The sequence below is a fragment of the Quercus suber genome, unplaced genomic scaffold, assembly GCF_002906115.3.
Source record: "Quercus suber isolate HL8 unplaced genomic scaffold, Cork oak 2.0 scaffold_412, whole genome shotgun sequence".
Taxonomy (NCBI): domain Eukaryota; kingdom Viridiplantae; phylum Streptophyta; class Magnoliopsida; order Fagales; family Fagaceae; genus Quercus; species Quercus suber.
The window spans coordinates 658,336-671,960 of NW_027069863.1; the positions used below are offsets into that span (position 1 = coordinate 658,336).

The window sequence follows — 13,625 nt, forward strand, 5'->3', positions numbered from 1 at the left end:
TTCGAGCCCTTTTGCGTGTACTAAAGTCCTACATCATCCATCGGTGCAATTCTTGATCTCCTTTTCAAGTGTTTATGCATCATCCCATGAAATGGATATGGCCAATTGAAATTTCGAAAAAATTGTCTTGATAAAAATAATTGAAAACAGGAATTAACCAATCGATTGAAAAGATGAATTCTCTTTGCTAATATCACTTTATTATCTATCATCTATTATTAATAATATGTATCACTTTATTAGCTATCATTAATAATATATATGAATTCATAACTAATATAGCTTTACTGTCTATTATTAATTCATAACTAATATCATTTTACGGTCTATTTTTAATATTAATTTTTACTTGAATTCATCAATAATATTACTTTATTATTTATCATTGTTAATTTTTATCTAAATTTTAAACTAATATCATTTTATCTATTATCTATCATTAATAATATATTGTTTTACACCGTCTCAATAGTTGTAAATATTTTTATTTCTTTTTGAAAATTGTGACAATACTTACCGAACCTTGTTGGAAGGCTCAAAACAAGCCTATAACTAATATTTAACATTGACATTATATCACTTTTATCATATAGAGTATAAAGGCGGTTTAATTACACTACAGCCTCTCAACTCCAAAGCACACAGTAGTGTCAGTGCTTTCTAGTTGCTAGCATATTTTTCACTCCTAGTCCTATATATCATAACTCTACTGGAGTAAACTTGAAAATGCACTGCTTTAATTTAGAAGGCAAAACCACACCCAGACGGTATTTCACAGTGCTGGTTTCCAAGTCACACATCTCAGGCAACTCCCTAACCCTCTGGAATATCTCTCTCATCCCTTGGCCTTGCAATTGTCCCTGCTGTATTTGCTCCTTGAACACTTCAACTACCCCTTCACATTGGCAGTTGTCATCCAATTGCCTCAGCTGCTCGCAATATAGCAGAGCTGCTTGCTGCTGCTGCTCTTCCTTTTCATCACATCCTCTTCGCAGGCTTAGGTACCCTTCGCTTGCACGCTTTAAGTATTGCACACACTGGTTGAGGTCCTGCCTTTGGACTTGCTCACAGCATGTCGACCTCACCGGAGCTTGCACGTCTGCATCCCTGTATCCATCGACCTCAATGTTGGTGATGCTGTAGGCACAGGTGTTGGCAATCATGACTAGGAGGACTGTGAAAGTAGCTGCTAAGATAGTGAGCTTAGCCATGACTATAATCCTTAATTGGGTTGTTTTTGGTGACTGGAATTGGTGGTGGTGATGAGGTTTTTGTAGAGGATTTTGGGCTCTGCATGTAATTAGGTACGTGGAAGGTGGGGTAGCTATGTCTGGTTTAATTGTTGTTTGCTTTTGGTTTGGTTATTGCATGATTGGATTTGTGTGGCATGCTAGGTGGGTTTGCATGGTCTGATCACCGTGCTCATGTTGCCAAGTAGCTAGCTAGTCATGTGTTATGCAAATGCTTCTGTCAACAAACAATATTATTTGAGAAAACAGTGTGGGAACCAGTTTTTAGAAAAAATATTGCAATTTTGAATGTGTCATGCTAAACGAGTGCTTAACAATATATTTTAAGAAAATTTTAATACTATTTTATGGAAAATGAAAAAAATTGTCAAAATATTAGTTTTTTTTTTTTTTCATAAAAATTTTCTTTAAATGGATTATTAACTAATACCCTAAAAGCATTCGTTAGCATTTCCCTCCACAAATTAGTACATCTCACTTATTCCAATTTCCAATCAACTAAAAATAACATTCAATCTTGATCATGTACGTATGCACATGTTTTAGTGCTACATGTTTATATATTCTAATTCTCTTTTATATATATATATATATATATATATTATTTATTTATTAGTATTTGTGTTACTTTATATATTCTAATTCTCTTTTATATATATATATATATATAATTTATTTATGTATTAGTATTTGTGTTACTTTATATGTCCACAGAATGCTCTGTAAACTTTATATGTGAGACAATAAATATAGTTTCTTATAGTTTGTGGGCTCAATGAATACTTGAGGAGGAATAAACATATTTAACAAGTATTGAAATTGAATGTGGGCAATTGTTTTGTAAAAGTTCAAATTTCAATGTACTTCCCACTAGATGTCTAAAAATTTTAGATATTTCTGATAAAGTGTGAATTATTCCAAATGACATTATTTAAAACCTTGAGAGCATTTAGACCTGGTTTCTACAAATTATCATATTTTACCATCTTAAAAGTTACTTTATCAATTATATTATATCATTTTACAACACACCAAACATCCCAAACTTTATTTTATTTTTTTGCCATTTTATTAAAATATTCTTTTTTATTTGTTTTTACTATTTCTCTCTCTCTTCCTTTTCCTCTCTTCTCTCTATTCCCTATTGCAACCAACAACCTCAAACCTTAACCGATTAGCAACACCAAAAAAAACCCAACCACACCCACACTGATCAAACTCACCACCCACGACCAAAACATCACCAAAACCCATCAGAGCATCTCCAACAGATGCTGTATCCGGGTTTTTTGGCTAAAATTTGGAGAATCTGTGCACTATTTATGCTCCAACCGGTTCGGTATACCTGGAATTTTTTTTTTTTTGGGATCATGAACAGTAGCCCATCAAGTCTGATGGGCTATTGTTCATTCTTCAAATGCTTTTTTTTTTCCTATTATAATAATTAGGTGTTGAATAAAAAAGTGTTGGAAGATGTGTAGTTATTAAAAAAAGAATAAATAATGAATGAAGAAATAATATTTAAATGAGATAGAGAATCTGTTGGAAAGTGTATTTGAAAAAGTGGGTAGATAAAGGTAAAAGTCACTGTTCATTCTCCAAACAGTACAAAAATTTGATGAATTTGCTGGAGATGCTCTTAACAAGCAAACCCAACACCACCTATACTCATGGCCAAAACCCAGCACTGATCTCGCAACCAGAACCGCATCAATCCAACAACAACCAAACCCATGCCAATCTCGCAACCACCAGATAGCACCACGACAACAACCTACACCACTACCACGACAACACCCATCAGATCCTACCCAAAATCAAACTCATTCCAAAAAATCCAATCCAAACCCATTCCAAGAATTTACTGGTAATTGAAGTTGAACATATGAACAAGCTTTCTGAATCAAACAATCAGTGACCACCTGAAGCATCCAATCCTGTGACAGAGAGCGACAACCCACTATGATGAAGCTGAGAAAATTAACCCAGTTGACCTAAATGATGGGAGACAGTTGCATCATCAAGAGGACATAAAACCCCCAACACCGATAGAGCTTCGATTTGAGATTTTGCAAACGAAATCTTAAACCAAACCCAAAAACCCTTGAATCTTTGGTTTGAAGAGAGAGCAATGGAGTGAAGAGTTAAATGGGTAGAGGGATAGCGGCTAGAGTGCTTGGTTAAGTGGCACGGGGAGAGAAAGAGTGATCGGGGTTTTGAATATATGAAGGATTGACATTTTTTGGATATTTCCTATAGGTTTCATCAATTCTTTGTATACATCTTGCATTATTTTATATCACCAATTACTTGAGGGAATAGACTGTCAAAGTGTAAGATATTCTACATTTTGAATCATCATCAGGTGACTGCATTTCATGTGTCGTAAAACTTGGGATTCTAGAGCTTTGATAACAAAAGAACTTACATAATGAAGAGATATCATTCTAGGAAAGGGTGAGACAAGTTGTATAACATGAGACCAGTCAAAGTGATCAAGCTATGACTGAAAATTGCAGACTGTTGAGGGAATGTATTGTCAAGAAGCGAGAGACACTGCAAAACTATCATGTTATTATGACGTTGTAATCAAAGTGTATTTCAATAGAACTCTTATTATTATGGCTGTGATCAAAGTGTACATTTTAATAAAATTTTGTTCATATTTGGATCAAATTCTTTTCTTGTCTACTACTCTCTTGGATCAAATTTTAATTGTAATGCAACATTGGAATTGTTCAACTTGAAACAATTGCCTTACTATAGATGATGCCTTGAGAAGTGAGAACTCATATTCAAGTAAATGATACATATTCCTTCAACTTTTGGACTTCAATTTTTGGTTTCCTCAAAACAACACATAAGTGGGAATAATTTTTAAACACAACACAAGTAAATACTAGTTTCAATCATTCAAGAACTTTGAGCATTTATGTTAAAGTGTATCTATATATGTCTAAGTTTTCAGTTTTTATACTACTACTCTTCAAGATATGGAAATACCTTTATTGAGAAATGCAAAAATTGCAAAAAGATTAAAGAGTTAAAAATGGCCCAAACATCCTCAAATGAGACTTCTAAGAAATTAAATAGAAAGTAGAACTTCATTAAACATATTTTCATAATGTTAATAACATATCACATATATGATCACTGTTTGACTAAAACCTACTCAAACATGCACATATAAAATTCAACATATTTGAGTATGTTCATAAGCCAACTACAAACGCTATCCAAAAAGTTGCTAAAAACTTTGTAAATAATTGTCCAAGTTGTCCTACAAGCTAGAATACATCAAATCTCAATCTTTACTTAAATTGAAAATTAGTGAATTTAATGTTGCTAACTTCAAGATACATCATCTTCAATCGGTCATGGAATACTTCAAAACCTTTTCTTCATAACAAATAATACTTGTACCCTTGTCTTCAGACCTTTTTTAATGATAGGTTGCTCCAACTCATTTCCTACAAAAAGAAAAATCAAATGTATTGTGTATGTCAAAATAAATATTTATGCTTTTATATGCATTAAGCTAAATGTTCAATGTTTTAAACCCCCTTTAATTAAAGAAGAAATTGAGTAATTGTTTTATTCAAAAGGGCCCCCTCTCTTTGTGATGAGAGAAGTTATACATAGGTATTTATATACAAATGTTGAGTGTTTGTACATGGAAGAATTTCAAAATAATTCAAAGTGTGTAATTATGAGTGGAGTGATTTTCTCTTGGAGCCAAATCATTTGCTGAGCTTCAGTAACAGTAAAAGAGCCAAATATGGTGTTGATTGAGTAATGGCAGAGGATTTTGTGTGATTTTTCTAGAGATGAATGATTTCCAAATTTGTTGCTTTGTTATTCTTTCCTTTTGTGCACTGCTGAATTTTCTTCTTCTTTACTCCCCCTCAAGTTGAGGAGTGAAGGAGACAAAACTCCCAACTTGGATCGAAGAGTTTGAAACCTGTCACGAGGAAGTGGCTTTGTAAACACATCAGCAACTTAATGAGAAGTACAAACAAACTTAGTGATAAGATCTCCTTGAGCAACTTTCTCACGAACAAAGTGGTAATCTATTTCTATATGCTTACTTCGTGCATGAAAAATGGGATTAATTGACATGTATAAGGAACTAATGTTGTCACAAAAAAGAGTAGCAGCAGTAGGTAAAGGGATGCCAAGATGTCATAGTATAAAGGAGATCCAAGTGACTTCGGTAGTTGCAACAGCCATAGCTCGATATTCGGCCTCTGCACTTGAGCGAGACATTGTGTGTTGTTTCTTAGCAACCTAAGAAATTAAGTTGGAACCCAAGAAAACACCATAACCAGTCATAGAATGATGAGTAGGAGGACAACTAGCCCAATCAGCATATGAAAATGCATAAAGATCAAGTGTGCGATGAAGGCCAAATTTGAAAGTGCCACATACATAGTACAAAATACGTTTGACAAGTTGCATATGTCCAACTGTAGGGGCATGCATGTGTTGGCAAACACTATTAACAGTGTAAGAGAGATCAGGACGTGTTATGTTGAGGTATTGTAAGGCCCCCACTATGCTGCGATAGAGAGATGGATTAGGGAAAGCATTAGAGAGGTAGTCAGTGGTAGATTTCAATGCCATGGGTGTGAAGATGGCCTTGCAATCGAACATGTGAGCACATTGGATAAGATCTTGAGCATATTTTCTTTGAGACAGGAACATACCAGTAGGAGTAGGAATAACTTCAATACCATGAAAATAATGCAAAGGTCAAGGTCTTTCATGGCGAACTCAGAACTGAGTTGATGAACAAAGGATTCAAGGAAGTGCTCATTACTGCCAGTGAGAATAATATCATCAACATATAGGAGTAGAACAATAGTACCATGTGGAATATGTAAAATAAACAAGGATGGATCATAATGCTGCAAAGGAAATCAAAGTGAACAAGATAAGTACTAAATCGATCAAACCAAGCTCTTGGGGCTTGTTTTAGGCCATAGAGTGCACGAGATAGTTTGCAAACAAACTCGGGATGGTGTTGATCTTGAAACCCAGGTGGTTGTTCCATAAAGACAGACTCTTTGAGATAACCATGAAGAAATGCATTTTTAACATCAAGTTGTTTAATTTTCCATCTACAAGTGAGAGCAATAGTGAGAATAATCCGAATTGTCTGAGGCTTTACCATTGGACTAAAGGTCTCATCATAATCCACACATTCAAGTTGATTGAAGCCTTTCACAACCAACCGTGCTTTCAAGCGTTCAAGGCTCCCATCTGCTTTTAATTTAGTTCGATAGACCCATTTTGAACTAATAACATTCATAGACGGATGATGTGGAACAAGGGTCCAAGTGTGATTATCATGGAGAGCTTGAAGTTCCTCTTTCATAGCAGCAACCCAATCAAGGTGCCTAAGAGCAGATTTCAAAGAACGAGGTTCAGTGGGAATAGAAGGAGGAGTATTATAATGTAGCAAACCAGCCTTAGTTTTTCCACAAGTTTTCATTGGATGGGACACATCTATTTTTACTCCATATGGACAGTTGAGACTTAAAAATGTCTTGTTGGTACCAAATATTACAAAGAACTTACTCTCTATTGGAAAGTTAGCAGATGATTTGTCATGTGTAATACTTTTCTCATCTAAAGGTTTTGTGGTTAAGGACAAGAAAACATGGAAGACATTGGCCAGCGGTCGTAGGGAAGGTGGTCTCTATACTATTGGAGGAAACACATATGCCCTGTTCTCTACAAGGCAAAAGGTAGCCTCTGATGAAGTATGGCACCAATGGCTAGGTCACTCCCAACAAAAGGTTCTTTCATTTCTTAGTCGAAGGAATTTTATCTCTGTTGATGGTCACAATAAAGGAAATCCTATTTGCACAAGTTGTCAAATGGGTAAAAGTTGTAAGCTTTCTTTTATTAATGAGAATACCAAAAGTGATTTTTCACTCCATAAAATACATTATGATTTATGGGGACCTGCCTCGATTAATTCTGTCTAGAATTTTCGCTTTTATGCCTCCTTTGTTGATGATTGCACTCGCTATACATGGATGTTTCCTTTAAAATACAAGTCAGACTTCTTTGCATGCTTTAAAAAAATTCAAGAATACGGTGGAATTACAACACAATCACAAAATAAAAATCTTTCAAAGTGATGGAGGCGGTGAGTTTGGCAAAACTGAGTTTTTGAATTTCTTATTTGATCATGGCATAGTTCGACAAATATCTTGTCCTTGAACTCCAGAACAAAATGGAACAGTTGAAAGAAAACATTGCCATATAGTTGAGTGGGGACTCACATTATTGTTCCATAGTAAAGTGCCAAAGAACCTGTGGATTAATGCCTTTCATACTGCAGTATTTCTGATTAATCGCCACCCTACATCATTGTTAAATATGGAAACACCCTTTAAATTGCTCCATGGAAAGGATCCTGATTACTCCTCTCTAAGAACATTTGGGTGCCAGTGCTTTCCCTACCTTAGGGCTTATGGCAATAACAAGTTTTCTCCTAAGTCTCTACCATGTGTGTTAATTGGCTATAGTCAATTTAACAAAGGTTATTGCTGCCTTTACCCTCCTACTGGACGTGTATACATATCTAGGCATGTTGTTTTTAATGAAAGCCATTATCCATATGCTAATCCATCTTCTAGTGTTCCTAATTTTCAGGGAGAGCTGGATCTTTCCATGACTACCTTTACTGAGTGGTCTACCCCTAATCATTATGTAGAATCTACCTCATCTTTGCCCATCACAGTAAGTTCAATCTTCCCTTACTCTATTCCTCCATCTTTCAGGGAGAGCTGGATCTTTCCATGACTACCTTTATTGAGTGGTCTACCCCTAATCATTATGTAGAATCTACCTCATCTCTGCCTATCACAGTAAGTTCAATCTTCCTTTACTCTATTCCTCCATCTTCCACTTCAGAGATGCCACTTGCTTAAGTGAACACTTCTACCAATGCCAACCCAAGTGAACCTAGGCCTTTAGTAGAAAAATATTTCTTCTTTATTAATATGTTAATTACAAATTCAAGCACTAGTTAGCCATGAAAAACTTAAAAGAAAAACCTTTTGCATCAAATCAGCTTTGCTTACTGCATAGAATTTAAGTGGCTCAGCCAGGATTTGGATTGAAATTTAAAGAAAAACCTTTTGCATCAAATCAACCATGTTTTGCCAATGAAAGCATAAGAATTCAAGTGGTTCAGCCAAGAATTGGAAAAAAATTTAAAGAAGAACCTTTTGCATCAAATCAACCATGTTTTGCCAATGAAAGCATAAGGTTTAATTCAGCCTCCAAGCAAAAATGGTAAAAGGAAACGATATTTTGACGATGAAAGACCGTATTTGTCATGAAAATGAGCACCAAGAGTTTGAAATAGGCAAAGCAGAGCAAAATTTAACCATTCCATGGCATTTGGACAGATCAAGTAAAACATTAATCTTGAATTTTGATGGTTACTCACAATCCAATACCATGTTTTAGGGGGGGGGGGGTTACAAGAAGGAAAATAGTTAACAACTCATTGAAAGCTAAATTGAACATTCGTAGTATCATACATCTGAGTCTATGCATCCTCAAGCCAATATGATTGACCTTACAATAACAAACAATGCTCTAAGCTTTTATAAGGTGAATTAGTGCACTTATTCATGCTTACCAAATAAAAATTGTCAAAAATTTCCTTTTTCTTTTTCCCTTGACTTGTAAAAAATCATTTCGAAAGTTTGCAAACAACTAAATGAAAATTTAAGATAATGTAGCAAATTAGAAAATAAGGCACACAAAGGGAAGAGTTTTTGCCAAGTATATGCATAAACACCAATGATACAAGCAAATCATAATAGGTGCTTAAAAAAATCACTCATGCTTTTTTGATATGTTGTCATTTTCGTGTCTTTTTTCTTAACTTATGCAAAGCATATGGATCATTTTTCAATAATTAAATATTCACTCATCACAGTAGCTTTGCTTATGGTTTCCCCACCCCCCCCCCCCTTTTTTTTCATCCTTGTCTCAAGAAACTTGGGTGTGGTATCAAAATAACGCATAAATCCGATAGCTTTTAGAACATATTCGGATCGAAACACCCATATCTCACAAAGCTAAAACAGTCACCAGCTTATTACAATCAATCCTGAAAGCTCAAAACCAACAACTAAAAATACCCACTCAAAAAAGAAGCCAGATTCAGCACCAATAAATTAATAAAAAAAATTGCGTATCAAAGTTTTTTTCCCCTTGTTTTTCCAGCAACCAAACAGAGCTTATCAATAAAAAATGAGAGAGAGAGAGAGAGAGAGAGAGAGAGAGAGAGAGAGAGAGAGAGAGAGAGAGAGAACTTACGCAGTGGCTAAGCCAGCAAGTAGTCTGGCAATGTTGGGCTATGAGACGTGGCCGTGGACAACGATGGCTTGTCACGAGGGTCTTGGTGGTAGCGGCGATGGCAATTGAGAGAGCGAGGCTTGGAGATGGGTTGGAGAAGAGAGAGATTTTAAAATTTTCTGATAAGATGGGTTTGCTCATTGCTGAGAGTAAATTGTACGGTTAACCATAGTTGAGTTTGCTTGAGTCAAGGGTTTATATTTAAATTGACGTGGCACTTATTTGCTGATGTGGCATTTCGGTATTGGTTGGCAGATAAAAGTTGTCTTTTACGCCAACTACGTAAGTTATTCTTAAACCAAAACAATATTCCTAAGCTACTGGCTCTTTTTATATATTAATAGAGATACTTCGTAATTAGCTCACCCCCATTAAGACAAGATGTGACTTGCATTTGAGATTTGACCATTCTGTGCTGGAAATATCCCTTTTATGCGTTCACAGTTTACACTTAAATTCCAAATATATACCTGCTGCCAATGTCTTTTTTTTTTTTTTTTAACTAGTTTGTACGTTGGACATAAGATTTTGATCAAAACTTTTTTTTATTAATAAAATATTATTTAAATATAATTATATTTATATAAAGTAGTTTTAAAAAGATGAACATAAGAAATAAATTTTTTATTATTATTTTGAAACAACATAAACAAATAAATAAAAAAAGATATTTCTAAATGAGTGGCGTTAGGAATAATATAAAGTTTGCTTCATAAACTTTACAAACTGATGTGTCACTAATTACAAAAAGATAATTCTAAAATTAATTTATTATATTTTTTTATGTCCACCATAATATTTCTTGTTGTAGGGGCCTTTTTTGTTATGTTGGGCTGGGTTGCCTCCTGTGGTATTAGGCCCAAATGTTCTGAGTAAGGGAGTTGAGACTAATCCAACTGCAACTTAACTTGGTCTAGCTTGTGCGCAAATTATGCCTTGTCTGCCAGGAACATGCTTACGGTAGGCAGAGCTATTTTAGATGGGTTATGGCAAGCATACATGATAATAAAACAAAAAAAGGAATACTTCAACTTTTCAACTAAAGTAAACAATTAATCTTTAATTTAAAAGAAATGATCACAATAATGATAATTATTTTTAATAAAGACAGTAAGTTAATAAATGGTCAGCTCATGGATTAATCAAGAGAAGAATGAAATTAGAGCAAATCCAGTTTGCAAGACCAAGACCAGAGAGGGAAGAATGCTTCTTCTCAACGCAATCAACCTCCCAGGGAAATCTTGCTGTGGAAGTTAATTACTTTGAGGGAAGCGGATTTGAATGGTTGGTGCCCGGAGAAAAACCCCTTTTTCTTGCTTTAGACAGAGAGCAGGATTTTGAGAGGGAGAGAGGAAAATTGACCTACTGGTGCATGTCTGCCAGTCTAACTCTCTGTTTTTTCCTTTCTTCTTTCTTTGTTTTTAGTTTTCCTCTTATCTTTTCTTTCTTGTTTTCTATTTTGTGATTCCTCTCCCCAGATTCTTGCTACCTCCCCTCCCCTCTAGGCACGACAAAGGTCTCTTTAAATAGTGTCTGCCGTGACTAGATTTTACTATTTTAGCCCTTAATCACCTTTGTCTGGTCTGGGTGTACTTGCCGACCACTATTGGTCCGTCTGTGTGCCACTCCCCATTTCCAAACAAAAGAGAGTTGTTTTATTTATTAGTCTGCCATGGCACCCTTTCCTGTTATGGTGTGGGTGCTCTCTCTCTATTCCTCATGGCATACACCTAGTGATTCCCACTCAACCTTACTTCTTTTGGGTGGAATGTCATCCCAGCAAGACGTACCCCCCAAAAGAGCTTGGGCAGGAATCACAGAATAGGTTTTTTATCCTCTCACCACTGCCAAACCATGCCCTCTTACCTTTGACCCATGACCCCACTATGTCCCATATAAGCTGGGTACAGGCTGGTGGTGCCTGGGCCTTGCGCGTGCCTCCTTTTCATGTATGTCCAAAATCTGTCTACTGCTCATGCGTTTGTCGTGGTCTGGAGGCTTGCCTACACAGTCTGCTGCCCTTCTTTGACCTTTTACGTGGGTTGTTTTATGATTTCCCACTCCTCTTAGGGCTGGGCTTTATTTGATACTAGGCTTTAAATTTCTTTTAGCCTATTCCTTGATTACCATCATATCCTGCCATATCACTCTGTCATTCTGCTGTAATGACTCGATCTTGCTGGGCCTCTTCAGGCCTGCCATTTATTCTTTCCCTAGTGGCTGAGCATGGCCATGGGTTTTCTTACTTATGGGCTCCTGTGTCCCTTTTGTTTTCTCTCTTGGGCATCCTCGGCCCATTTGCTTTTCTTGGGCTTCCTCAGCCTTTTTCTAACTCTGTGTTCCCATGGATTTTTACTAACTTCATTGGGCTTCCCCGGCCCAATTACCTCATACTCATCTTTAGGGTTTGTGGGCCTACCATCAATCCCTTACTCTCTTTGCTTGCATTGCTTTGGGCCTGTCGCGGTCTATTCTCACTTTTCTACATCATACACTGCCTATGGGTTTGCTATTTGCTATTTCTCTCTTTCTGGGCTCCTTTGAGCTCATTTGCTTCCTCAAGACCCATTTATTTATTTTATGAACCTGTGATTCATTATTCTTGCCGCTTGGGTTTAATGGTTCTTTTTTCTATTTATTTGCCAACTTCTTTTCGATCTGTGTTGCTAGGCTCCCTCTTTCTTTTTGGCTTTCAAAATGACCATCAATACTTGTCTCATCAATTTGTAAGTTTTATGTTGTAAAATTTATAATAATTTTAGCATATTCCACTCTAAATAGTCACTCAACCAAACTAATATGACAAATTTTTATGACCCACTATTTTTTAGGTTGGATGTAACCATTGCATCTTCTCAATTCCATTTTGTGTGATGTGTACCATTGAGGTAGATGGTACCTGGTTGATGTTTCTAATACAATCTCTTCTTTAGGGGGAAAACACAGTTTCTAACGGTCTTTTTCTTTGCTTTGTCAATGTGCAGTTAAAATTACTCCAAGTGCAATTAAATCAAGGTGAGCTGGCATTCACATTATTAAAAGTATAAATGTATATATAATGTCACATCAAATAGTTCTTGAGTCCTCTATTTTCTTGTTACAAATGATAATGACAATGGTTCTAATTCAGCTAAACTAAATGATCAAATTACTTAAAGGGCAAGGCATTTTTGGATATATATTACTGTCAGTTTCTTTAAGACATTTTCCCATCTTTCTGCGTGTGTGTTAAATACTTAGTATTCTAAAAAAAAAAAAAATTACTTAAAGAGCAATGGAAGGAACACTGAACATCTTGTATTTCTCAGCCTCTTCATAACAAATTAATAATCAGTTGATTGTGATTGGGAGAAACATAACTTGTGAACATGGCCCAATCACTAACTTCAATTTTTGTTTTTATCAACCACTAATAATTTATCATTTTAGAAAAGTCTTGTGAAATTGAAATAGTTGGGGGTATATAGACTTTAACATGGCTTAATACATCATCCTTATCAAGAGATTGGGGTATATCAATCAATCATAATGAGTATTTATTCTCACACTCCTTATTATCACATGGATATCACTTATGAAATTAAAGACATTATGTGTTTGGAGCATTCATCAACAAATGTGTGAGAATAATTTACTCAATACATGCAAGCTTCTTGACTAGTTTTTTGTCACCACCTTAAGAGCAAGTACTTGGTTAACTAACTTAATTAGATGGTATTACCCTTAAGGTTTACCTTCACATAAAATATATACATAAAATGAATGTTAAAAGTAACCTTTAAAGAAGATTATTACGATTCAATATATGAAGTAAACCTCATTATATAAAATTGGTATCTTATGTGACGTATAGAGTACGCTCCTCATATATATTAACTCATATATATGCTTGTAAGTAGTGTTCTCCATATGTGGTATCTTGTGCTTCAGACATATGAAACACAGCTCCTCATTTGGACCCACATACTTGTGAGAGGTGTTCTCCAT

General features: G+C 35.4%; 1 protein-coding gene across 1 annotated transcript; it reads right to left on the minus strand.

The window, feature by feature from the left end:
• Positions 1–698: 698 nt before the first annotated feature.
• On the minus strand, positions 699–1,211 carry LOC111983174 (2S seed storage albumin protein). The gene has a single exon (XM_024014838.2). It carries the CDS (start codon positions 1,209–1,211, stop codon positions 699–701), a length of 513 nt encoding a protein of 170 aa, XP_023870606.2.
• Positions 1,212–13,625: the final 12,414 nt, after the last annotated feature.